Below are 27,459 nucleotides of genomic sequence, written 5' to 3'. Positions count from 1 at the left end.
GTAAGGTTCCTGGCCTGTAACAGCCTGGAGATGCAGTGGTGTGCACCAGGAGTGGAGGAGAACCAGTCTCTGAACCGTCTTCCTGGGATCTGTTCTCCTGTCAGTCCAGCCTAAGATGGCGTTAGGAGTTGAGAAGCTCTTACATTGATGGCAGGTGCTGAAGTTATATTTCCTAGTGATTGCTTTTTTAATGTATATTCTCATCAGCTATGTAAGTCATTGATTATTTGAATCAAATTCTGGTGGTATCATTGATCTGTATTGAAATTAATCTGGCTGATTTCACCCGGGATTACAACCTGTTAAAACCCCTTGACTCCTAAAGACTCCACTGCATAGTGACTCTGTCAATTAGAAATTTGAAAAACTTAAGAACAATCAGTAGTGGCAGCCTCTCTGCCTTCAGCTTTAGTGGATCCAAATGAAAGAAGAGTAAGCAAACCCGCTAATGAGCTGGATCAGCGTGGGTGGGGGCGCGGACAGAACAGCTGAGACGTGGAGAGTCAAGGGTGCAGCCGGCCCTCGGTGACAGCTAGGGTCACAGCTCCATCCGTACTCCACCTTCGCTCTCTTTCTGTGCCTCAGCCCCTTTCCGTCCCAACAGGAATGTGGTGTTCCCCCACAGCAGAACGCACAGCTGCCAATAGCTCCAGAGACTGGCTTTTCAAAGCTTCAAACTCTTTAAGAGAGATTGGTCTGGTCCCAAAGGTATATTCTGTACAGTCCAAGAATAATCTACAATAGCCATGCTTATGGTTTTGAATGAGTGGGTTTATGGAGAATGCAGCGAGCAAAAGGAAAAAGGAGTAAATAGCAAGGAACAGATAGACTGAAACAGCAGATAGATGGCAAAACAACATCAAATCGACTGAGAAAGCGAACAATAGGTAAAAGCATCAAACCGAGGGCTTGCAAACATCCAGCAGAAATTGACTGGGAAAGCTCTGCGGAGGCAGCCAGCTGGAGTTCTTGATTAAGAGCTTCCTGGACAGAGCAGAGTGTCCCCTCAGCTGAGGCTTCCAAGTAAAAGAACAAATAGCAACAGAGAAATAACGTCATCACGTTGAGTACTTACACTCACCCAACAGAAACAGACTAGGGAAACTGAGGCAGTCCCTGGTTGAGAGAGTCTTGGGCAGAAGGACCTTTCCATCTTCTCCATGGATGGGTTTCTGCTCCCTGTTCCCACTGTGTGCATTCAATATCATGAAATAAACAATAACAACATCAGTTGGAAATAACTTATCTTCTAGCTATTCTCAAAGACACAATGCTTTAAACCCCTTAGCAATTTTGGTGTTTTCTTTCTCCTTGTTACAGAGTTAGGAAGAGGCAGCCTGTCCCAGGACAGAGAATTTTGCAGAAGACAAGGGAGGGCCTCCTCACTCCCAGAGAACACTTTCAACAAACTCAATTAGCACATAGTGGTATGCTAATGTGAGGGGTGCTACTGGGTACAACCCAGAGAAGGTAGAGAGACGCCAGCATCAGAAGCCATCAGGAAAACACAAATCAAACAGCACTGAGATGCCGCTACAGAAGCCATCATCACAAAGACAAAAAATAACAGTGTTATCTTAGAGAAGGACACATCAGACCCCATATTCATCACTGATGAGCTTATAAAATGTTATCCTGTGCAAAACAGTCTGGCAGTACCTCACCCTGATAAGCATCACCATGTGACCCCCCCTAGCTCATGAAAACAGAGTCATGTTAAAGTTAACACATGATTGTTCACCTTTATGAAGAAGCATTCTTCTTCACCTAGCTCATGAAAACAGAGTCATGTTAAAGTTAACACATGATTGTTCACCTATTATGAAGAAGCTGACAGTGATGTCAGCTGATGAATAAGAATCAGGTAACGACATGTGACCTATTCTCACAGTGAATATGAGTGAGACATAAAAAGGAGTGAGGAGGTTTTGATGCATGCTAGCGCATGGTTGAGTCTTGAACATGCTGAGTAAAAAGAAGTCAGACACAAAGACCATGAGTTCTGTGGTTCATGGGTGAAACGTCCAAAGCAGGGAAAGCTACAGAGACAGCACCAGTGGGATGTGCATAGTCTGAGACTGCTAATGAATGTGTGGTTTTGGTGGGTTATAAGATAAAGTCCCATGGGTGGGATATAGCTCAATGGTAGGATGTTTGTGTAGCATGCAGGAAGCCTTGAGTTCATTCTCCAACAAGCACGCATGCACACACACACACACACAGAGAGAGAGAGAGAGAGAGAGAGAGAGAGAGAACTTTAAAACAGAAGAATAAAGGGAGAAGGGAGAGAAGGAGGAAGAAAGGAATGAAAATATTCTCAAGTTAGGGGCTTCAGGTATAGCGCAGGTACAGTATACTTCTTAGGATGTTTCACCTTGGATTTGCTTCCTGGGTAGTAGAAGCACAACTGGGCACCTGTACTAGAAACTGATGAAATATACAGCTTGCATAGTGAATTTTATAGTGTGCTAACTGTATCTCAGTAGAGTGCCTGGAAATAAATCTAGGGTGGAAACTCATTGGCCCAGCTTAGGGAAGATGCCTTATTTTGAACTTGCTATCACCAAAGAGCATGAGAATAGTATGGCCAGTGTGTGATTGGCAGCTTTTCTAAACAGGGTTCTTTTCATATTGGTGAGTGAGGGGCACAGGGTAGACTGAACAGAAAAACAAGTTCATCACTCTGTAGACAATTAACAATCACTCAAGCACAAACCTAAACATTTTTTCTGAATTATTCTCATGGTTCTGAGGATATGAAGCCCATCCCGTAGGTGGCACAGGCTCAGGTTAAATACTGCCCAGGGTCATTTAACTAGTTAGTCAGTCACAGGGTATAACCCGGATCTGATTCCAGCTCTTCTCTCAATTATTAGGTCATGCTGCCTCCCTCTGGTTTTATACAAGTTGCTGGAAGGTTCTGGACACACCACTGGAAACTTAGTTTTAGATCCCTTCTTTATTTTCTTGATATTTACTCCTTCACTAAAGGAAGCCCTCCTAACAGAGCCATGTGCTTCCTTTGCTGGCATAGGAGCGCTGTTGGTTATCTTGAAAAGGTGCCAGAAGGCTAGAGATGGTCACTCGGCCCCTCCTAACCACTCCTCCATCCATACCACTTCCTCCAGCTTGTCAAGGACACGAAGAACTGGGGCAAGAAGGCATCCTGCAAAGTCTTGACAATGGGCCTCTAGCCATCCCCTGATCCACCAGCCGGTTAACCTCACTCTCAAGACAAGAAATAAGGTTAAGTTGGCAAGATGTGTGCATAACAAACCAAACACAGCTTATTTTCCAAGCGTTCACAAGCTGTCCGCTTAATAATCTGCTTTTGAATTCTGCCAGCAATCTGATAGCAGAAGTGATGGATGCCAAGCCCGTTGGTCTGCTTTCTCGCTGTGAAAATACCAACAAAGCCACCTTCCAGCTCTGGCTTCTTGGTGTTTCTCTGCTGTACTGCGATCAGAGATCACAGGCAGTGGGTCTGCAGCCCCACTTGTACTCTCTCCTATCTTCGGGGCAAGGCCATGAGCACCTCTGATGGGGATCCACTGAGTCCACCAGGCTCTTGTCCACTCTCCCTCCCAGACTCCAGGCTCCAGACCCCTCCGATCCATTTCAGTCCCAGCTTTCGTCAGAGGAAATGCATTCCTGTAACAGAGAAGGCAGAAGTCCCTAGGAGTGGACTCATTCTGTTTTCTCCATCATCTGCTCCCTCAGACCATCTGCCCAGCAGTGGGTATAGCTCCCCCAACCTTGTCCTGTCTTCAAATGTTTAAAACAACCACTGTGTTTTACTTAGCATTTTCACCAGCCTCGGCCACTCTCAAATGCAGCCTTCCTGGCTCTAGTCTTCCGTCCCCCTGCCATCTTTACTTACATTGGTGGCTGTGGACCCACCGGTACCTTTCAGTCAATCATGTCATCTGAAAATCTCAACTAACACAATCTAGAGCATGGAAGTTGCTTGCCTCCATCACTAGGATTATGTAGATTTGAAACAATGAACTGTTTTTTAGAGCACCACCATCCCCCAGCCCCGACAGAAATCATGTTTTCTAGAATGCCTGCAGGAAAAGCTAGCGAGTTTAAAGTTTATAGGCTACATCTATCACAGTGAGATTCTAACATTGATTGCTTTTATTATTTTCATTTTATAAAGGGAAGTGAGGCCCAAAGTAATGACCCTCCAAGATCACACAGTTATCTAATGGTGGCCTAGGAGTGTGTTGAATCAGATCATCTTAGTGAAAAATCCAAGCTCTTGACCTCCCTACCTTCCTGAGTGTCAAGGCTAGAGAGGCAAATGTGGTCACAAAAGGATGGGAGCAGGTCCTAATGGTAGTGTGTGCTGGAACTCTGGCTCCTGAATGATGAGAGGAAAATGGTCCTTGGAGTCTGCTACATAAGGTTTTGAGGAACTTCCCTGAAGCCATTCAATCATTTATTCATTCACCCAACACCTGCCCTGCCCACAATTCTCAAGTGTCCAGGTAAGGACCTTAGGCTTTCAACATAGCTAACCTGTTCCCTTCCACATCCTCCATGGAAACCCAGGACACCTGGGTCCCCTCAGAATCAGTACCTTTAAGTTTCATCTTTTTTGTAGTAAAGATTTCTGGACATTTTGAGGCTGTTTCTGCTATAGACACAAAGGGCTCACAGTTCTTTCCTTCATAAGGTCTTTGAGTTATCTTAGTAAAGAGGAAGCAAAATATATCCTCTGTGGAGAGCATCTCATTGATTCCAGGAAGGACACTTGAGCCAGCCTGCCTGGGACTGAGCAAGGGCCACATTGATCCCAAGGATGTGAAGGACTTGAGAGAATTCCAAACTGAAGAGTCCAGCAATATTCCAAAGTGGCTAAAGGGGTTGAGTGTTAGAGACCATGTGCATCTATCTCTATGACAGTATGGTTGGTAGAAAGGAGATAAACTCAAGGGGACAGGCTTCATCCCAGCTAAGTAACAGCCAAGGCACGCAAGGTCCCCAGATTTCAGTTCCTGCATGTGTACAACAGGGCAAAGAATTTGAAGATGCGAGAACTTGTAGGCTCATGTAAGGTAAACCCCTAAGAGCTTTGTAAGTTACAATCTTCACATGAGCAGATGCTGAGTTTATTTTTTACCTTTGTTATCAGACATGAGAGCCTGTTGCTCTTCTGTTTCAAACTTACCTGTGGCTCCTCGTGTGCTTGGACTCTGATCCAAACCCCTCACCACCACATACTGGACACTGAATGCTGTGTCCTGCCTGTCTCCGTAGTCTCCAGTTATAACGCTCCCTCTGTGGGTGCAACCCTGAGGGCCCCTTGACAATTTCTGGAATGAACTATTTTTATTACCAAGGACTCTTTACTTTCCCATCCTTCTGCTAAGTACACCCAGTTTGAGTTGTTTTATGTGACTGGAAGTTACATCTTACATCTCGTCTCAGTGGAGGCCTTTCTTGACCACAGCGCTTACCTCTGTTCTCTTCATGGAAACAGCCACATGCCAAAGAGTTGTTATGATTTTAAATAAATATTTTAATTCTTTGAGAATTCCATATAATATATTTTGATCATATTTATCCAGATCCACCCTGTCTTGTTAGAGTTTCTATTGATGCAATATAACACTATGATCAAAAAACTTGGGGAGGAAAGGATTTATTTCAGCTCACAATTGCTGGGTCACACTCCATCACAGAAGGAAGTCAAGATAGAAACTCAAGACAGGAACCTGAAGGCAGGAACCGAAGCAGAAGCCATAAAGGAACACTGCTTACTGGCTTGTTCTTTATGATTTGCTCAGCCTGCTTCGTTATACAACTCAGGACACCCTACCCAGGGTTGGCACTATCTAAATTAGGCTGGGCCCTCCCACATCAATCACAAGTATAGCGAGCCACCGGTATTTGAGCAGCGCTACAATACTTCACAATGATCCGAGGTGAAGGGCTAAGGATGTAGCAACTCATTCTTACAAGGAGAATGGCATTTATTATTACAAGGGTGGAGCCTTAGATACCAAAGGCAGGTATGGTGGAAAAAACACCAAGGTCAGAAGCCTATGTTCCCAGGGCCCTCTGGCAAAGGGTGGGCCAAAAACAGGAATTAGCATTTAGACAAAGGATGGATGGAAAACAGGAACTTGCATGCAGGCCTTACTGGGAAGAGGGGACAAGAAGTATTTTGCTAAAAGTTCCTAGTTACAAGCAGTGAACAGACCCCCATGGGGGAAGGGTGCAACACACAAGAAAACACTATACAGACTTGCCTAGATGTACTTTCTCAATTGAGAATCCCTCTTCCAAAATGCCTTTAACTTGTGTCAAGTTGACATAAAACTAACCAGTGCACATCCCCCACATTCCTCCCTGCCCCAACTCCCCACCCCCTTTTTTGGTTGTTGTTAATTTAATAGTTCATCCATTCCAATCTGTACTGTCCATATATTTCTGGGTGTGGGGCCACCTGTAGGTTGTGATTGAAATAAAACTAACTGTCCCTCCCTCCTCCAAAGCCATCAGATATCCATATCTCCTCAGGTAGGGGTGGGGACTCATGAACCACATCTCACTCCATGCTAAAAAGTTGGCTAGCTTGATCTTATGGAGGCAAGCATAGCTGCTGTGAGTTCATGAGTGCTGCCATTCTGTCATGGTCAAAATACATACTTGCTTCAATCTTCACCAACCTCTGGGTCTTATAGTCTTCCTGTCCCCTCATCCATGATAGTCCCTGAGCCTTGGGGAGGAAATATGATATAGGTACCTTATTAGTGGCTGAGCACTCCACAGTCTCTGAACTTTGACCAGTTGTGAGTTTCTCCATTAACTACCATCTACTCACAAGAAAACTTCTCCAATGTTGTCTGAGAGCTTCAATAATCTATGAGTATAGAGATAAGAATTTAGAGGGCAGTCTGAGACTGTGTCCATCTAGAGAAATAATACCAGTAAGTTCACACCTGGGGCCTATGAGCTTCTCAGCCATGAGTTCTTGGCCAAATTTACAGAACCAAGTATGTGTTGTCCAATTTGTGCTATCCACATATACATATGGGTGTGGAGCCACCTCTAGATTGTGGTTGACCTAAGAGCCGTATCTTCACAGAAGACTGTCTCTCCCCACCAAAAGCTGTCAAATGTCCACAGATCCTTCTTTAGGAGTGGGGACTCCTGTAGTTCAGGCCTTAAACCTAAACAAAGGTTCTTGGTTGCCACCATAACATTCATTCTGCTTAGTTATCCATGGGCGAATCTTGCCATGCTGGCCATTATTGGAGTTCACAGAGTTCACAACTGAGTAAGACTGTTGTTATTGACTCCTCCCACTCCCCCAGTCCCACCCAGAAGCCTGCAGATCACTTTCTAGCACTATGCGGAAAGCTGGCCAGCAGGGAGGAAGCTTGCTGGTCAGTACCAACTTGATTTCTCCATGCTTTTGACCAATGTGTATGGTGTCTTCAGCAACAGAGTCTTACCAGGTTGAACCAAGAGCAATGGCAATATCTCTTGTTGTTGTGGGGGAGCTCCAAGACAACTTAACTGACAGCTCAGAGAGAGATATCCTATACTCAGCACTGGGTATTTTATTTGGCAACCTGTAGCTTCTGGGAGGAGCATTAATACCTATGCAGATAACTGCAATTAAACTTTTTTGTAACTTAAGTTATAAAATAGGAGGTTGCCATATCGTTTCTTCAAACATCTTTGGAGTTAGTTTTCCCTCACCCACCCCTCCTTCCCTACCCCTTTATTCCCCATCCCACTTTCCCTCCCTGTTGTTCCCCTTCCCCATTCATATTCATATCACCTATGTGCCATTATCCTCCCTCCCTTAAGATCTGTCTTCCCCCTCCACACCAATGGTCCCTTTCTGGTTTTCTGGATTCTCCAGATACTCCAAATTAAACGCAAACTAAGACTTGATGCTAAAACCCATATATGAGTGAGAACATGTAATGCTTGTCTTTCTTGGTCTGGTTGCCACCAAGTTTTTTTAATGTCATCATGCACTCATGTGTGGCCCTTTTTTATGGGAAGTTGGCTCCATGAACATAAAAGTTTTGCTTCTTTTGCTCTAAGATGTATCACTGAACCCCGTGTATAGTAGGTGCTGTGAAATATTGATGAATAAATGAATGAATGTGTGAGTGAGTGAATAATTGGCTGGGAATCCTCACTTGTTTCCCAAGTGGCCCTTTACTTCCTTACATCTTCTCTCTTCCCTGCCACATCTCTCTCCCTCTCTCTTGCAGATATGGAGACATGGTGCCTAAGACAATTGCAGGGAAGATATTTGGCTCCATCTGCTCCCTGAGTGGTGTCCTGGTCATTGCTCTGCCAGTCCCTGTGATAGTCTCCAACTTTAGCAGGATCTACCACCAGAACCAGAGAGCAGATAAACGCAGGGCGCAAAAGGTAAGCCTCAGAAACAGGGCTGGGGGGGAGGAGTAAGAAGGGCGGGAGACTCAGACAGGCTTGCCAGGCCTCAATTCTTTGGAGGATCCCTACACAGACTCCCTCTGGCTCGGAAGGATAAGGAGACTCCATGTCTCCTCCTGCTCACCAGTGTCCTCAGTTCCAGCCCAGTCTGCTGCTCCAGAATACAACAAACCCTCACTATTGACAACTGGATTGTCCTTTTAAGTAGTCTATCCAACTGGCCCGTAGCTCCGCTTCTACATGCCCAGCCATGGCCACCAAGCAGCTACTGTCTCCTCCTTTTCCCATCCCAGAGCTTTACCAGAAAACAAAATGTCATTTCAATATCCCGCTGAGGGTCTATACATAAGTAAGTGACAAAAATAAATGTGCAGAAAGGAAAAAATGAACACTGTGAGAGGAAAACACTCTGTGGCTGTGGCCACTGCATTCTGGGTCAAGTGGAACATTAAATGTCAGGAAGCACCAGGGTGCTGTGTAGAGTCATAGAACTCAACCGATGGAGAGTCAGCGTCAGGCCTGGGCAAATTTCTAAGTTCTGCCAAGTGTTTACTTAGGATGATAGGTTACGTGAAATCTTGTCTGCTCATACAGAGCCAGATGTCTACAGGCTGGTGTGCGCAGATGCCCCTTCTGCTCTTGGTCTTCGGGCTTCTCTCTGAGATAGCACAGCCACACCAACTCCAAGGCTTCTTCCAGACATGGTCCCTGCCAATGACTTTTGCTGGGGTCCTGTATTATTAACATTTGCATTGTTGTGACAAACACCTGTCATACATAATTAAAAGAAAAATAATTATTTTGACTCACAGTTTCAGAAGAATTAGTCTGTATGCTTGGTCCCAAACATCACGGCAGCAGGGGGAGTACTTGGTGGAGACTGTTCTTCACATCTTGATGGACAGGTGGCCAAGAGGAGGGAATTTGTTGTTTGTTTTTTGTGTTTTTCCATCTGAGTCCATAGACCACAGTACCACTCACATTAAAGTGGGTCTTCCTCTGTTAATTCTCTATAGAAACGCTGTCACAGACACTCCCCGGGGTGTGTGTGCCTCACAGTCTCCTGGATGGTTCTCAATTCAGTCAAGTTGGCAAAGACTAGAAGTGAAGGGATATCAGGGTGGAGGGGGTTCTACTTCCCTTTCGATCCAGGCCGAACATGGTACCCTTATTGTCTGGGGCTCTGAGGGCATGGTCAGTCTCTGGATACAAAGGACTGAAGGGCACCTTTTTGGAAGATTAGCTTAGACACCACAGGGATTTTGCTCTCTGTGATGTATTTCTTCCTTCCCTTCTCTTCTACAGACATTCACATCAGCACCTTCCATGTGACAGGCCCTGCAGCTAGATTACTTGTTCCCACTTGCAAGAATAATCCCTGGGTAACAGGGCCTGATACTGGACAAAGCAATCTAGAACCTCAAAATAGGTCTGTGTGTACAGACTGGGGCAAAGCCACAAGTTTAAGCTAACTCTTAAACAATGGTTGCATAACAATTTACATAGGACAGTAAATAATATAACCATACCGTAAGCCTACTTGGTCCCCATATCCCAAATATGACCACTTGTATGTCCTTGTGTCACCTCCTCCTTACCCTCCTGCCCCCCAAACATGTGCCTGGTCTGTTGTCGCTAGCTGTAAAGTCTTTCTTCTTACATCCTCTGTCTCCTCCACCATCTATCTTCACCCAAGGTCAAGGTCTCCCCACTTCCAGACACTCCAAAAATGGAAGTCATCTTATCTCTCCCAGCTCAAGTCAGCTGGCAAATGTGAACAATGCCTGAATTCATCACGCAGTTCTAAATAAAGGGGCCGAGGAAAACTGGGCTCCCACATCCAAACTCTGAGGTCCTGAGGGCCAGGGAATCCTGTGGCACACTCTGTCCCCACACCCCTTAAACCTGGTCAAGCACAAACCCTTTCCGCACAGCTGGTAGGGTTCTCAGAAGTGCCCGGCTCAATTGTGACAGTCCCTCCAGAGGCAGCTGTGCTCCCCTCCCTGGCTACACTGTTCCTACTTCTCAGGGAAGCTCCTCTGCGAAGACTAGAACAGTGAACGTTTCCCACGGACTCTGCAGAGCTTATTGTGTTCACTTAAAGTCCAGAAGGACCGACTCTGGCTTTCTCCTCCCTCTGAGCTACTCAAGATGAGCCCTGCCTAGCCCTTTTCTCTCTCCTTTGAAATAAGTAAATATTTACAGTGTTTTCCCCAGCCAGGATACTGTTTCTCCTCAAGGTTGCACAGCTCTGTCTCTTTCACCTTGGGCTTCCTGTGAGAGGAAAAAAGCAATACTGTCTGCTTCCAGCACTCAGTCTGTCGTGGTAAGCCAAGGCTAGGCGGGCCCAGGGGACTTGGTGAGAGTAGAGAGAGACGGGACAGGGAGGAGGTCACAGGAGCTAATGATAGCCCTTAGCTCTGACCATGTTTCTGGGAGCTGCATGGGCATCAGAGTAAGCTCCAGCTAAGGTGCCTTGTTGCTAAAGGCTCCAAAAGAAATTAGTGTCATCACATCTGGTCGTGGAGACTGTCTTCCCTAGGCCAAGAGAAGCAGAGATGACTCAAGGTTGTCTAGCAGAGGTACCTGGGATAGGGCCTGGAGAGGCCACCCCCTGTCCCAACTCCACCCGTGTTTTTTGGTCTCAAGGGAGATTGTTTTAGTTTTCCTTCATTTTTATTTTTGTTGTGCTGGAGATTAAACCCAGGGCCTTGTGTCTAGCAAGTAAAAATACTCTATCCCTTAACTACATCCCGGCACCATATCCTTTGTTTTTAATGGAATATTTTATTGGAATAATTATAGATGATGTAGTTGCAAAAAAATATGTCCTTTTTGTACTGTGTCCAGTTTTGTCTAATGGTAACATTCTATAGAGATATATGGGGCATAAAGGGTTTAAAGGGTATGAAGTCACCCCTCTAACCCATGTTGCCCAGATCACCCCAGTTTGTGGGGGGGGTGTTTCAGTTCCTTCACTCAGTTCCTACAGACCCAGCAGCTTCATGACTATAAGATTATCTATTTCCCACATGATAATCACACTCCTGCTATATCTCTACCCACCCCTTACTCCTGGAAACGATTTGCCTGATCTCCATTTATAAAACATTTTCATTTCAAAAAAGTTACATAAATGTATTCATGCAGTTGGTAACCTTTGGGAGTTGACTTTTTTCATCCATAGAATTCCCAGAGACTAGTTCAAATTATATCACTAGTTCCTTATACCAGACCTAGTGGTGCAGGCCTGTGATTCCAGATACTCAGGAGGCGGAAACAGGAGAATCACAAGTTCAAGGTCAACTTGGGCTACAGCATCATCCCAAGCCAGCCTGGGTTTACATCAACATAAGTCTTAAAGTCTCTCTGGAAAATGTGTAAGTGTCCAACTGCCTGGGTTTCCATTTCTCACCTGTCTTCCTTCAGCCTCTCTCAGGACAAGAGATGCAAAGACTCGTGTCCAGGCAGTCCCTGCCAGTTGCCAGCTAGAAAGTCCCAGTTGTGCCAGGTTCTGCAGGGGGTCTCCAAACGGTCTTGATCAGTAATGGTGGCAGGCCATGTCCAGGGCAGACAGTATTGTACCATATCTCTCCTCCAACCCCAAAGCTCCAGTTATCCTGTTGAAGATGCAGATTGCTGGGCTTTTCCCTTCAAGTTTAGAAATGTACCTGAAAGGAGATGAACTCAAGGAGGAAGGAGAAAGACACCTTGCATTTGACTTCCGGTTTGGAGGACATGAGCTGAAACCTTTCTAATCCATTCCCTCACCCTGGCTGAGTGTCTCCCCCCCCCATGCACTCCATTTTTTAAATCAATTCATTATTATTATTTGACCTTTGAAGCAACCTAAATGGCTGCTACATTCTCCCATCTTTCATGGTGTCTTCATGGTTGTGGATGAGAGGGAGTGGAAGTTGATCAGTCCACACAAAGACTGAGCCTGTTACAAGGGCTTTATAAACATAGCCTTCCAGCCAACCATGCAGTTTTCCTTCTTTGGCTACCAGAAGCTTTGCTTGAACTCTTGTTCAGTGCGGAGCATGCACCAGATGCTGGCAATAAAAGAATGTGTCTAAGTCTCAGGCTCTGACCCCCAGGAACGCAAAAGCAAGCAGAGAGCACCACCAAGTTTCACACACTAGATACCATTCTGAAAACCTTCCTCAAACCTCTGTTCCCGTTTGGGAATGATTAAATGCTACGGTGTGTTTGATGTGACAATCTTCTACCTTAATAGAATCCAGAGTGAGATAAGATTAAAAGAAGCGCCTCAGAGGGGAACAGGAGAACCTTTCATCTCTGCAAAGTAATAAAGACAGACCCTACATATGAGAAAGGTCTGGCTCTAAGTGGCAATCAGATTACATAAGGCTGTAATGAGCTTGGCACAATTGCGTTTCCATACGCAGCTCTCAACACCTAGCCTTCTCCCAAAGTGACAGCAGCCATTGCCGTGACTTATGAGGAACTCACTTGACTGTAAACATCTGGCCATGGGAGGGCTGCTGCAGGGCTCCTGGGGAGACTCATCCCAGACTTGGAATGAATGAATGTTTTTGCTCAGAGACAAGGAGGTGACATGGCTGCTGGTTTGCTGTCTCATATCTTCCTTTTCATGCTCCCATATAGAGGAGTAACCATTCTTGACTTGCAGGAGGACCTTCCAACTCAAGTGTTAGCCTCTTTCCCACGTCTATAGACCAGGGAAAGAGTTTAATTGTTTCTGCAAGGAGATACTAGTGGGTGGGGGAATTCCCAGGAAACAGGGAACATAATTATGATCCTTCTGATAGTCCGTGGCCTCCTCTTAGCAGATGAAGCAACCCAAACAGGATAGCTGGGAGAGGATAAGAAAAAGGGAAATCGCCACAACTTCCCAGAACCTTTCTATCAGGGCCCAGGTTCAAGTTACATGTCACCACACCCAGAGGCAAAAGAGGATCCTCCACTCCAGACTGGGACTATGGATCTCATAGGTTCTTCTGCTTCTCACAGAAATAGCTTGGAGCTGGTTCTAGATCTACAGAGCCCAGGCTGTGTACTCCAAACCCAAGGGCTTTTCTCCAGTACCAGACTGAACTTCATGGTCCTCTCTTTTTGCTATACTGTTTGTCATGGCTGGTAGTCATTAGAAAAAAGCAAAAGAGTGACCAGCATATATCACAGGGCCAGCCTCTCCCATTCCCTCAGCAAACAAGTAAAGTGAGCTAGGCCCTGCCTCTGGAGCCCAGTTGTCTGCTAAGGGTTTTCCCAGGGAGGGTTTCAGTTCTGTACTAGGTAAAACCAAACTGGTCTCTTGGAATGTGTCCCTTTCTGGCATATACACACCAGACACCTCTGTGTACACTGGACCCTTCCCACTCCTGTGGACAGCACAGATATATATATTGACACAGCCATCAACTCCCCAAGTCGGTGGTACACCTATAAATACATTGCTTAACTTTAAAAAGAGAGAGAGCCTCCTGGTAACAAACAAAGCAAAAGCAAACAGCCTGCCCTCCGGGAGCTTACATCCTAGCCCACGACAGAAGTGTGTGTGCTACCCCAGTGATAAGTGCTAGAAGAGAAACAGACAATGGAGTTAAGAGTGCTGGCAGTACCATTGCTTTCTCCGCTTCTTCTCATAACTAAGTGTTATTTGCGAACCTACAGCACATGGAGAGCCAACCACACTGGAACCCAGGAGAGAATGAGGACAGTTAACACATACTGTCCCCTGGGAACAGTCCAGTCTCCTTAGAGATAGGGAACAGTAGAATGGCTCATACCATTGTGCAATAATTAGTGGAAAATGTCAGAAAACTTTAGGAGAAAGAACTTGAAAATACGGTATTTCTGCCACAAATATTCCACCCAGGCTGAAGACTTGTGAAGATTCCGAGAGTCCTGGCCATGGCTGACCTGCAAAAGTGGACGCACAGGTCTCAGATCCATCCCAGGCTCTATGGACAGAGATGCATAAGGCTAAGACAGGGTAGCCTATTTTCCCTTCTCACACAGTGTTAAGGAAACCAGCCTCAGTGGGGCAGCTGTTGACACTAGCTCTGCCGGGCTTGCTCTTCTTGTGTCTTATTGTCTCTCTTGTTGTCTACCCATCACAGAAGGCCCGCCTTGCCAGGATCCGTGTGGCCAAAACAGGAAGTTCCAATGCCTACCTGCACAGCAAGCGCAACGGGCTCCTCAATGAAGCCCTGGAGCTGACGGTAGGTGTCCGTAAGTCCTGGCAGAGGAGACAAAACCAGAAACAGGCTTGTTTGCTCATCCACAGGTACCAGCACTCCCCCAGAAAGCTCCAGTTTATGGACTCTGAGAGAGACATGGTCCCAAGTGTTCCCACGGACACACTGCTCTCATGGAATTACCACCACTGCCTATAAACCAGCTGATGACAAGGGCCCCCAGACCAAGGCCGGCAGGTTTTATGGTGGCCCTAAGATTTGGCTTATCGAGATTTTTTCCCATGCCCTTCTGTGAGGAAACAAAGAGGCTGAAGAGAGAAGACCCCAGTTATACTTAGCTCTTCTTTCTTCCTCACTAGGGCACCCCAGAAGAGGAGCACATGGGCAAGACCACCTCACTCATCGAGAGCCAGCACCACCACTTGCTGCACTGTCTAGAAAAGACCACTGTGAGTTCCAGCCTGCCGCCCCCTCCTGCTTCATCCCTGACCTCCCAAAGCTGCACTCACATTGTCATCCTAGGCCAGGTAGTCAGACTGTCCCCTTCCAATCCAAAGGAGTAAATGGCAAGGTCCATCAACACCCAGGATGAGGACCCCAGGGCGTGAGTCAAGGTCACTAGAGTGAGACATCAGCTGTGTCCTGCAGCTGTACAGAAAGGCCACCCCCATAGCCTCCCCATTCCTCCCTAACACCAGCATGTGTCTTAATTACTGAGAACTAAGAGTTTCGTTTTTCATTTCTCAACAAGACTCACACTGAATTTACACAGGACAGTAGAGAAGATGGAAGATTTCTGTTCCACCCCTGTAGCTGGGTTGAGGCAATCCATGGGTCCCATTGTTTCTACATTAATGAGGGGGACAGTATGTTTATTTTTTTTTTTTAGTCAACAATTTATCAATCCCGACCGCACTTAGTAACCTTGCATTTTTTCAGGGAGTTCAGATTGTGAAAGGCTGATTGCTAAAGGAGATCATGGCATAGGGTGCCACAGCTGGAACGGGAATGATGCTTGTGCCTTACTGACAGCCTGAAAGGAAGGGCAGTAGGGCCAACCCTGAATCCTTGGCAAAAGTGCTAGGAACAGTAGGGTGGGAGAAGTCAGAATAGAAAAGCTAACGTGAACCTCTTCCTTGTTCCTTTCCAGAAGTTTCATACCCAAAGAGCCTAGAGTCAGGGCTCAGCACACCTTGGAAAGGAACTTCCTAATTCCTAGTAGCCTGGTCTCCAAAATTTTAGATACCTCTTCCTCTGAGCCAAAAATGGATTCCATGGATGACCGTGGAAATCCAGTAAAATCTTCTAAATGAGAAAGTGCTCTGCAAGCCCAGGCCCCAGCATCTATGGTCAAAAACCATGGTTGCATATCTAGAAGTTCTCTCAAGGACACGGAGCTTGCCAATGGGATAGGCCCAGACCCCACTGCCCTTTCCAAGTTGCATGTGCAGGGTGGAATGTGTAAATTAAAAGGACATGGGGGGAAACACTGGGGTTTGAAGGGCTGGAATGTTGGCATTTGGGGGGCTGAGAGGTGGAATGCTGGCAGTGAAGGGGTGGAATGCTGAGTCTGAGGCAATGTTGGATTGATGGTAGGGATGGCATATCGGAATGCTGGATTTGGGGGGAAGGAATGTGGGACCCAGAGGTGGAATGTTGGGATAGGAAGAGAAGAATGTTGGTATGGAAAGAGTGAATGTTGGGTTAAGCAGGCTCCTATTGGAACCAAGGGGTGAGATGTTGGAAAAAGGGAAACAGAATGCTGGGAACGAGGGCTGGAATGTTGAATTTGGAGGGTGAAATGCTGGGATGGAGGAATTGAATGTCAAAACTGGAATGCTGGAATGTACAATCAATGGTGTTTCTATCTTCTGTTGGCATGTTGTCCTGTAGGGGTTATCCTATCTTGTGGATGATCCCCTGTTATCTGTACGAACCTCCACCATCAAGGTATAGCTTTATAAATTCAATTGTTCTTCTCTCTGAATCTTGAGTCTGTGGATTTACTCTGCTTACCCCTAGTCTGGTTTTCTGCATGTGCTGCTAATTCTCCCTGGCTTTTGCTATCTCTACTGCCACACCCAGTACCAGCTCAGGCTTCCACTGTTTCTGCACCCAAACTACCCAATTTCCTTTCCTATTCTTGCCATTGACATCCCCGGGGGCTTAGAGGTCAACTTCAAGGTCAGTTTCCTCTGGAACGCCCATGCACCACATATCTCTATGCTACGCCTCAGTTTCCTGGGAACTCCTGGTATTGGCTGCCAGGGGGCATTTTCTCTGAACTCTATCCTTACACTTCTCTTTCTCCTCACACTATCAATGCAACAGAGTTTTAGTCACTTTGGTCAAGCAACCATTTTTCCATTGTTCTGGGTTTAGCTATAAGCCACCCTCATGCCCTACAGACAGGAAGCTGTTAACATTCTTTCCCATGCTTACATTTAACCCAGGGAATTCTGAACTGCCAGGTAGTTAAGGGTCCACATGCCATAATCAGGCAAAAAGAAAACAAAATTAGGAGAAATCTTATCCTTAGCAGTTTGACACCTTTGCGTTCAAGAACAATGCTCCCCCAATTCTGTGAATGGTCCAAAACCTGTACAAATTTCTGTCACACCTGTGATAGTCATCGGGTGTGCAAAGAGAACCTAGAAGACTCATGTTCAGTGACTTCAGCACTTACTAAGAAACGTTTGATTCTAGCTCTGATGATGCCACTAAGTCCCTCCACGTCCTCTGTGTCCCCTTCTGCTCAAAGCTGTAGATGGAGTATATGACACATGATGATGACTTAACAACTGTGTCCCTGCCTGGTCTAATGGCCAGGGAGGCCAATTTGATTCTTTTGACATTGACACCTGTGAAAACAAAACCCCTCACACACACTTATCTGTAATCCAGACATCTGGGGGTCCTTCATTAAAGGCCCCAAACAGACAGGCAGCCCTACGGAGACTGGGGCTCCCCGCCTCCCTTCTTCTTTTTCACTTCCTCTCCTTCCTCCCACAGAACCACGAGTTTATTGATGAGCAGATGTTTGAGCAGAACTGCATGGAGAGCTCAATGCAGAACTACCCATCTACCAGAAGTCCTTCTCTGTCCAGCCATTCCGGCCTTACCACCACCTGCTGCTCCCGCCGCAGTAAGAAGACCACACATCTGCCCAACTCCAACCTGCCAGCCACTCGCCTGCGCAGCATGCAAGAGCTCAGCACGATCCACATCCAGGGAAGTGAGCAGCCCTCCCTCACCACCAGGTGGGTGGCTTCCTTTCCCGCCACCCCCAAAGTCTTGAGTCATTCCCTTTCCAGAATTAAACAGGCTCCACACTAGACCCTCAGGGACCGCGCCCCTAGTGGCTCCCCTTGTGTACTGCATGGGGCCCCTCTGCTTTCCTCCTGCCTGCCGTCCCATGCTTTAAAGTTAATCCAAGGCTCTTCATGGGATATTGGATGATACTAAAACCGCAGCAGTTTCGGTCAACAGTAGGGGGTTAGGGGAAAAACTCCGAAAGAGTCCAAAACTTGAAAAGATGGACTATAATCGTTTCCCTAAGAAAATACTTCTCCCAACTGCGCTACATATATGGCTTATCCCAAACTAATTGTGAATCACAAACTGACTTTTCCTCCTCCTCTCTGTTTATATTTAAGCCATTTCCTGTTACTTCCAAACCCATTGCAGAGAATTCAGAGAGAGCAAATGTCACAAGTGTTAGGAGAAGCCCACAGGGTGGGAAGAAGTTCTGATGACTTAGTAATTGCTAATAGTGATTAAAATGGCAACTATTAGCTGATTGTTAAAGGGAGCGATCAAGGGCTGTGGAGTCCCTTGATAGAGCGTAGAGCAAAAACAGTGCAGTGGGTCAAGGGAGATTTGGGGCACCCACAAGCAGGAACCATCGCCAACTCACTCTTTTCTATCCCAGTCGCTCCAGCCTTAATTTGAAAGCAGACGACGGACTGAGACCAAACTGCAAAACATCCCAGATTACCACAGCCATCATCAGCATCCCTACTCCCCCAGCTCTAACCCCAGAGGGAGAGAGTCGACCACCCCCTGCCAGCCCAGGACCCAACACGAACATTCCTTCCATAGCCAGCAATGTTGTCAAGGTCTCAGCCTTGTAAAAACACTGGACAGAGGGCCCGAGGGGGCAGTGGGGAGTAAAGGGGGCTGGCATGTGGGTGGGTGGCCAGTAAGACCACTCCCTCCCCCTTTCCCGCTATTTCTGCCTGCCCCGTTGCACCCCTAGCCCTGAGACTTGTGTCTGGAAGGGAAAGGAAGCAGCAAAGGGCACCTGAGGCTCCTGCTGCTGGTGTGGACACAGCCCTGTGACATTGCATCTTGCTGGGGCCAAAGGAAGGGAGGGGGTGGGTATGGGATGGGCCATTAGGGGGTGTAGGCTGCTTGCCTGAACAGGGCCTGGTGAGGGCACCTCAGACCAAATAACAGTTGTTTCTGGAGACCCCAGTGAGGAAAACACAAGACCAAGAGCAGCCCAGAGGCCGAGTCTTCACATGCAAACAGGAAGAAAATATAACACTGTGTATTAAGCACCTTTTTCAAGGATCTTAATGGATAATATTTATTCATGGGAAAAGGTGGAAAACAAAATCATCAATGGATTTTTGTGAAATGTTTTTCTCCATGGACCCAACACCTTTAAACCAAAACAATGCATTTTGTGAGGTTGGTTTTTATTTTTCTCCTTTTATAGCAAAAGCTTTTAGGCTCAAAGTCAGTTATTGCTGAGTTCCCTCCCTGTTCCCAGGAGGAGTGAGGTCACCTTAGCTGGGCCCTCACTGACCAGCTGACCTACACAGAGCTGTTAAGAGACCACACAGCAACCCTTCTGCTCTGTTCATCCGTCTGTCTCCCTTGTCTCTGTACCTATCTGCTTCACCTTGGCTGTTTCTGTGTCCAACCATCTGTGTCACCATGGACAGACAGTAAAGCCTTCTTTGTCACTGCCAAGTACTGCAGAGCTGTGCCTGGGAGTCAGGCTGAGCAAATGCAAACTCAGAAAAGAAAGGAAGCCACGTGGGGCGAGTTGAAGGGAGAGGTAAGTCTACCTTATGAACAGAGGTGCTTCCCTTGGGATTGGAACCACTTGTCTTTGCAGTGATGTGGAGGGAGCTGGAGAATGGTCACGTGATTCACACTGGATCTTGAAAATGGACATAGCGACTTCAGAGAGCAGTCATTTCTGCTACACCCCAGTAAAAACAGAAGCACCACGGCTCACAGCTGCCAGAGCTCCAGGGCACCTTGTTATGTACCCTCCTTTAGGATCCACCATAAAACCCATGCAATGCTCTGTCAAGAGGCTCCGTGAGCATCCTCAAGTAAGAACAAGGGACTTACCACGCCTGAGGCAGTTCCTATACAGAGGCTTCGAAGGTTAAGCCTGTGTGCCTCGTGAAGGATGTTTCAAAGCAAGAAAGCAAGCAAGAGGCTCTAGATGATTCTCTCCTGGTCTAAAAGATGCCTTGAGGTCTGAGTCCTCTTCAGGCCTCATCTCTGAAGATAGCTGGTGTGTGAGAACACTGGTGACCCCCAGTGTTTGTTCAAGTTACTTACATGGTAGTGGGCCTGGGAAACAGTATTTCTGGAATCTTCCTAATCATTTTCACCACTTACAGTGGGGCAGGTGATAGTGACACGAGCCCTTTCCCAACACCAGTTCCTTTCCTTGGGTCTCTGAAGCCTGGGCTCTGTGGAATGGTCTCATCCATTCTACAGCTCACAGACAAGCTGTTCATTTGCAACTCAAAAATCTCTCTGCCTACTCCAGTTTAGATGAGTTTTACTAGCCAGGGGCCTGAAAGTTCTTGTGGGGCTTCCAAGGTTTCAACCCCAGTGATCCTGTGCACAGAGGAATCCAGGTGTTTTGAGGTGGTACCAAACCAGAAAGTGGACAGAAAGGCAAAAGGTGTCCTTATTTCCATCTTTGTCTCTCTGTCCTTGTCCTCAGTGGCTATTGGCAGTCCTTTCTCTAGATCTAGCCTCAGGATTGCCCCTTATCGTGGGAATAGAGTTATTCTTGCAATCCAGTAATTCTATACATATGTTTTATCAGTCAAGGCAGAGAGCCAAGCTGGACCCAGTTTTAGCAGGTAGGCAAAGAACTAGAAAAGGATCTTACTTTTGAAAGAATGTCTGGGTGCATGATATATCCTACCGAGTGGGATAAGGATACAGGGTTTAAAAGGAACACTATTGCATTCACAGACAAGCCACCATTCTATTTTAAAATGTCATTACAGGCCTAGGATAATGACTCAACCAAGGATCTTCTTGTCACTTAGACAGTGCACCAACACAGCATACTATGATTCTCATGAAAAGAAATGTATTTTAAAAACTGTGTCCCAAAAATCCATTTTTATTGACTTGAGTGAACTGAATATTTGTGTTGCTTCTATTTCATTTCCAAAGCCCATATAATGTCAGTTCCTTAAAAAAAAAAGCATTAGACCATCTTCATTTTCATTCCCTCATTGCAGTCTTGGCTGGGGATAAGGGACCCAGCTCACCTGTGCCCAAAGATATCAACCCAGGAAAACAGCTCACAGCCATATATCTCCTAAAGGCTATTTGTGATTAAGTACAGGGGTAAAAGTGTGCTGGATCAATTTAGTAAGTCTGACTCTTCAGCTAGTAAGTGAAGAAACAGGATATCTGCATCTTCTGGAAACCAATAGCTTTCTGGGGCAATGACTCATGGTGCACAAACCATGTTAGAATAACGGAAAACTCCCCACCACCACTCCATTCAACCCTATTTATTACTGGGGAGAGGATATCAAAAAGACAAATATAAAAAACCCTAAGACTACATTCAAATAATAAATGGGAATAACTTGGAAAATATTGAGCATGCGAGACCTCGAGAAGACTAAACAATAGCTAATTCATTTTCCAGTGTAGAAAGCGAGGGCCCAGAGAACTTGACTCCCTCAAGGTAATGTAGCCAGCTAAGGATAGAGTAGGGACCAGAGCACAAGACCCTTGGCTACCAGTCTAATGTGGTTTAGTTTTGTTTTGGGATTTCTGTTGTTGTTACTGTTGTTTTTTTCATCACACCCTTTGCCTCGAAGAGTTAATATGCTGGGGGACGGTCCATCAAAGATGCCATGACATAACTAGAGACACTCTTGCATAAATGTCAATACAACTTGATGTAGTCCTGGAAATCACCTGACTATAATAATACAAATTATAGCCATGGAAGCCACCATTTCCTGGGTAGAGCAAGCTATGGGTGATCAAACTATAAGAAATAAGTGAAAAGGGAATGTCCAAGCTTTTTCAGTCAAATGCTCGATATTCTCAATGAAAAAGAGGCTTGGACAATGGCATTTCAAAGCATACCTTTCTGTTGCTTCTCACTACAATCTGTGAAGGTAGTCAACTCAGCAAATCTTTGATTCAAAGAAATGACCACAAAGAAACTGAATGACTCATCCAAAGTTTCATGGCAAGTTAATGGCAGCATTATGATTTGGTCCAGGACTTAGACATCATGTCCTGGGAGTGTCTTCTATATCCTACTTTATGACTCTAAGGTTTAAAGCTTGATTTCAAGGGTGATGATTGGGGGAAGCATTCCTGAAGTATCAGGACCTCCTGAAACAGACCATTATTTCTTCTGAATTCCCATTTTCCCTAACTAGTCTCAAGCTCAGGACTAATTGTACAAGAACCCCTTTCAAAAGACCAGTAGATATTCTCAACAACTAAACATTATTAGTCTATGACCACATAATTTAAACAGATGTTAAGGAGGATGGTAAATGATGAACTGTGGTTGACAAAAGTCACATACAGAACTGCTGGGGATGTTATACAGTTTGTTTTTTTTGTTTTCCCTGCAGTTCAGGATCAAGTCATTTTCTTGTCAGAATGCAGGTGGGGGAAGTACCTGAGATCATTATATGCCTAGATTGTTTCCCTTGTCTTTTTAAAAATAGCAGTAGTGATTGAAATTGAGCTAGCATTAGATATGAAATTATTAATGGATTCTAGTGATTCAGGCTCCCTCACTTCAATTACTAGGTAACTAAGTAAGGCAAAAGGATCCCAATACCATTCATTTGAAGTAATAGTTTCCCTTTCATGCTAGTTGGCATGGTAACCACCATATGAGGAACATGAGATTTTCATTTTTCCTCTGGTTTTGTAATGAATTCCCGTTACTTGTAAAGCTTTAAAATGATGGGACAAAGGAAAAACATTGTTATGACCCATGACACTTGGAGCCCAAACAGCATCATGAAAAGCATTAGAACCTGGGAAAGTGGCTTTGAAAACGAAGTGACTTTTTAAAGGGGTTCCTTATGGGTCTTGTTTTTTATTCAGGATATTCTATGTTTTCTCATCAAATGTGGGAATGACATTTATCTTAGCAGGTTATTTAAACTATGCTGGCTGATGAGACATTAGCCAGTGCAGGGCACTGACCCAAGTTCTGGGGGACTCCTTGGACCAATGGACTATTTTACAAACCAGGGAGGTGGGAGGGATGGTATATTTTTGATAACCAGACATTCCAATGTTTTCCTTAGAGGTCATGAGCTCCCATTAATGTTCTTGTGAAAAACATGTTCTTTTCTATTTTCATATGATTACTGGGCTTTGCTTAACAACATCACAATGGCAAAGGAATACACTGTACAAAACTGCAGGAAGACAAATGTGAAAACTTTCTGTGGGGGAAGAAAAAGCTCTTAAGTTTCTTGTCTTCTTTTGAAACTGTAGTGCATATGTTATAACATGTATATCATTTACAGTATTGAGTCCTGTGTCACTGCTGTACTGATGTATCCAATCTGGATTAAACAAACTATGTGCCACAAGCCTTGACGTCGGGGAGTTTCTTTTAAAACCAGTTCTTTCCCTTCCAAAAGCATTGCCTTACACCAGGAAGCTTTCTGTCCTGCTAGAGCAATGACATAATCTTACGGTTAAAGGCCTCAGCTACCTTGCCCCATCTCCTTCCACATAAGCAACCCCACTGCTTCCAGGAGCTTGCCTGCCTACATGCTCTGGGCAGGTTCAGTGTTTTAACAGTGGAACACTGGATTGAATTTGCCTACAACTCTCTTTTAAGGACCAATTACTAAACAAAAATCTCTTTTTATATCAATATCAGTTCTACTGAGGTTTCCTCTAATTTGCACCATCTAGACCACGGTCTGAAACAAACCACACATATGCGTGAGCAGGCACACATGTGCGCGTGCGCACACAGACACACACATTAAATACTACAGAGAGTAAAAATCTTAACAGGCAGGAGAAACACAAGCTCAGGTTTGTCACATGTCTGTGACTTCACATTCGTCGCTTTTTACTTCTTCCCTTCAGTTCCTTTCTTAACTTTAAAGGGAGTAGGGACAGAAATAAGTGCTTTTTAAGATCCATCTAACCTTAACAATCCTGAGTATAAGAGAAGCATTTTCATGTTCTGCCCACTAGGTGTCACTAAAGACCCACAGCGCAAATAATCCAGATGAAAACTGGAAAGTACATGCCCTCAGCAACTCTGCCTGCGTCCAGCAATTCTTTTTCATTAAAAAGCACTACATGTGTAAAGCCTTTGCAGATTTGATGCTGAGTTTTGATTCCCAGATTTACAGGGTGGAATTGACTCCTGTTAAGTTATCCTCTGACCTTCACCCATGCACCATGACATGCAAGTGCACACAAAATTAAAATATAATAAAACTGTTTTCTCATTATGTAGCTGTGACTCCTGGAACTATGTACACCAGGCTGGCTTTGAACTCACAGAGATTCATCTGCCTCTGCCTCTGCCTCTGCCTCCTTAGTGCTGGGATTAAAGGTGACTGCCACTATGCCAAACTCCTAATGAAAGTTTTAAAGCACTAAATGTCAAGCAGTATACAAGCACTTGTTCAAAAGATATAAAACAAACACATTCTACTCCAAGACAAGACCTTTGTGACAAGGGTATCAACAGTAGCCCTGAAAAATATGTTAGTTTATATTTAAAGTGAAATAGAAAAAGCCCTCAAAAACTTCTGTTCCCATTCATTCCATTATCTTATACATGACAATCATTCTTCAATTACTTTTAGTATTCTGGCACTGAAGTTTACCTAAAGACACATGCTTTTATTTAAAAAGTCACTAAAGAAGTAACTTGTGGGCTGGGTGGTGGTAGCACACACCTTTAATTCCAGCACTTGGGAGGCAGAGGCAGGCAGATCTCTGTGAGTTCGAGGCCAGCCTGGTCTACAGAGTGAGTTCCAGGACAGCCCAGGACTGTTTCACAAAGAAACCCTGTCTTGAACTCCATCCTGCATCCCTCCACCCCAAAAAAGGAACTTGTATTCTCAGAATTAGCTAAAGAGGGCTGTAGAAATGGCTCAGCACTTAAGGGCACTGGCTGCTCTTCGGAGGACCCAAGTTCCCTTCCCAGCACCCACGTGGCAGCTCATGACTGCCTTCAGCTACAGTTCCAAGGGATCCAACAGCCTCTTGGAGCCTCCATGGGCTCACGCACACATACACATAAGTAGAAAAAATACATATAGATATCCAAAGAAACAGGTTTTCCTAAGATCTCTATGTAATAATAAATGCCTAATTCAAGCTTAACCTGAAGTTACAGAATAAATGGGCTGGAGATTTTGAAAATTCAAGAATTACCTAATTTAGACTTTTATTTACAAATTTGAATTATCTTTCTCATAACATCCTTTCTCATTAGGAGTCATTTAAAACTTAAATCTTACAAAGAACCCTAAAAGCCTAATCCAGGGTCTCATTTTACTGAGAAAGCTGGATTCTGAGAGTTGAGATGCCTGGAACAAAGTTTAAAAGTAGGTAGAATGTCTTAGCCAGGCCAAGTTTTCTTTTTATGAAAGTTGCCAACTGACTTTAAACTGTGCATGGTTCCAAACAGGTTATATGAATACATGCCTAAACTGAAAATTCCTAGCAAAATGCACCCCCCCCTCCACCGCCACCCACCCAGGAAGCCATGTACAGACGGTAGATGTCCTCCACTTTCACCTAGGCAACCACTGCTACCTGGAATGGAAACAGCTTCAATTACCTTGGTACCAACCCATGGAACTTGAGAGTTGTTTTCCATTTTCTTAGTGTGGGAGTTATAAAGTGTGCTCAGTGTGCTTATCAGTTCCTGTCTCAGTCCTGGAACTACCTGAAGCTTGATTTGGGCATTCAGTGCTAACATTTACAGAGATCTTGAGGAAATCTGCTTCTCTGGGTAACTCTGAGAATGCACAAAAAAAAAAAAAAAAAAAAAGGCAAACACAAAACAAACCTATAGAGAATCCAATTAATTCCAAGACTAATGGGTAACCTCATCCCTAATTAAGATGCAGTAGTATCCTAATTAAAATCCCCTAGCAATGACAAACTATGAAGTTGGCTCTGTTGTGGAGAAAGGATAGAAAGAGTTCAATTACATAGTAATGACAGGCTCTTATTTAAGTGTATAATTAAAGTCTTTATATCTTAGTAATACATTGGACCTAATCTAGGTTTGCCAAATTATTTCATCTAACTTCACAATACATGCATATAGCATTGATTTGTCTGTATAATGACCATGCCAAATCACAGAAATCAAGCTGAACAGTTTAAAACTATATCCCAGGGATGTTCCCCATTATATGACAATGGCTGTAGGTATTGCCAACACTAGGATAAAGGGTCTATACTGCTAAAAATGTACACAAAGAACTTTCCTTTTATTTTTTTGTTGTTGTTGTTTTTGTTTTTTCAAGACAGGGTTTCTCTGTATTGTTTTTGGAGCCTGTCCTGGAACTTGCTAGGCAGAACCAGGCTTGGTCTCGAACTCACAGAGATCCCCTGCCTCTGCCTCCCAAGTGCTGGGATTAAAGGCGTGTGCCACCACCGCCCAGCCAGAACTTTCCTTTTTTTTTTTAAAGTAATTTCTCAATACATAAAATCCAGTTCACGGTAAGATCCCAGACCGATGTTCAGTGATAAAAGAACACTTAGCCTCTAATTATAACTTTTTTAAATCATAATTTATAGAGGCACTCCCAGCTCAGAAGAGTGGCAGCTCCTCATAGATCCTAGCATTCAAGAAAAAAAATTCTTTAGAACATACTATGGAAGAGTCAGAACAGAATGAACTCATCTTCTACTAAACACTAAGCACTAGAGCTGGAACTTTCCACTAGCCTACCAGGACTATTGGGTCTGCATCTGTGCAACTCACATCAAGTCTCAACCTGGGTTGCATAAATGCACTTCAGAGGACCTATGACCTGTTGAAATTTCATCCACAATCTCACTTATGGAATGAGAAATTTGAGGGTCAACCTATCTATGGCTTATAGAAGATTCATTTAAAATCCAGGAAGCAAGGAGGATAAGCTGCGCTTCCCTGAACAGCATTAGGTAGCCACAGATGACACCGACCTTTTTTTTTTTTTTTGGTTTTACAAGACAGGGTTTCTCTGTATTGTTTTGGAGGCTGCCGGTCCAGCCCGGCCTCGAACTCACAGAGATCCGCCTGCCTCTGCCTCCCAAGTGGTGGGATTAAAGGCGTGCGCCACCACCGCCGGCTGACACCGACCTATTTAACACAGTGAAATGTGGGCAGCCTTTACAGCTTCTTCAGGAAGATGAACAGAGAGTATACAGGACATTCACCTAAATGTGCTTTCACAGCTAACTGGAAGCAGAGGACATTGAAAGAATCTGTCCTGCCTAAACCTTAAAGATCTTCCATGATCAAATTTCCATGAAAATATACAATGCAGAAATGTACTGTAAACCTTTTGTAAGGAACTGAATAACATTACAC

General features: G+C 44.9%; 1 protein-coding gene across 2 annotated transcripts in view; it reads left to right on the top strand.

Moving 5' to 3' along the window:
- The window catches only part of Kcnd3 (potassium voltage-gated channel subfamily D member 3), a 219,294-nt gene extending 195,812 nt beyond the window's left edge, over positions 1-23,482 (top strand). Inside the window, exons 3-8 of one of the 2 annotated variants that reach the window (XM_005076574.4) lie at positions 8,247-8,409; positions 14,541-14,642; positions 14,978-15,067; positions 16,512-16,568; positions 17,631-17,878; positions 18,550-23,482. In XM_005076574.4, the coding sequence (XP_005076631.1) occupies positions 8,247-8,409; positions 14,541-14,642; positions 14,978-15,067; positions 16,512-16,568; positions 17,631-17,878; positions 18,550-18,751 (862 nt within the window). In that variant the 3' untranslated portion in view covers positions 18,752-23,482. The remainder of the gene's footprint in view (positions 1-8,246; positions 8,410-14,540; positions 14,643-14,977; positions 15,068-16,511; positions 16,569-17,630; positions 17,879-18,549) is intronic. The other variant, XM_005076575.4, reaches the window with a different exon arrangement.
- The last annotated feature ends 3,977 nt before the right edge of the window (positions 23,483-27,459 follow it).

This window comes from Mesocricetus auratus, unplaced genomic scaffold, assembly GCF_017639785.1.
Source record: "Mesocricetus auratus isolate SY011 unplaced genomic scaffold, BCM_Maur_2.0 Super-Scaffold_100009, whole genome shotgun sequence".
Classification (NCBI taxonomy): Eukaryota; Metazoa; Chordata; class Mammalia; order Rodentia; family Cricetidae; genus Mesocricetus; species Mesocricetus auratus.
This window is presented reverse-complemented; position numbering and strand designations above follow the sequence as displayed.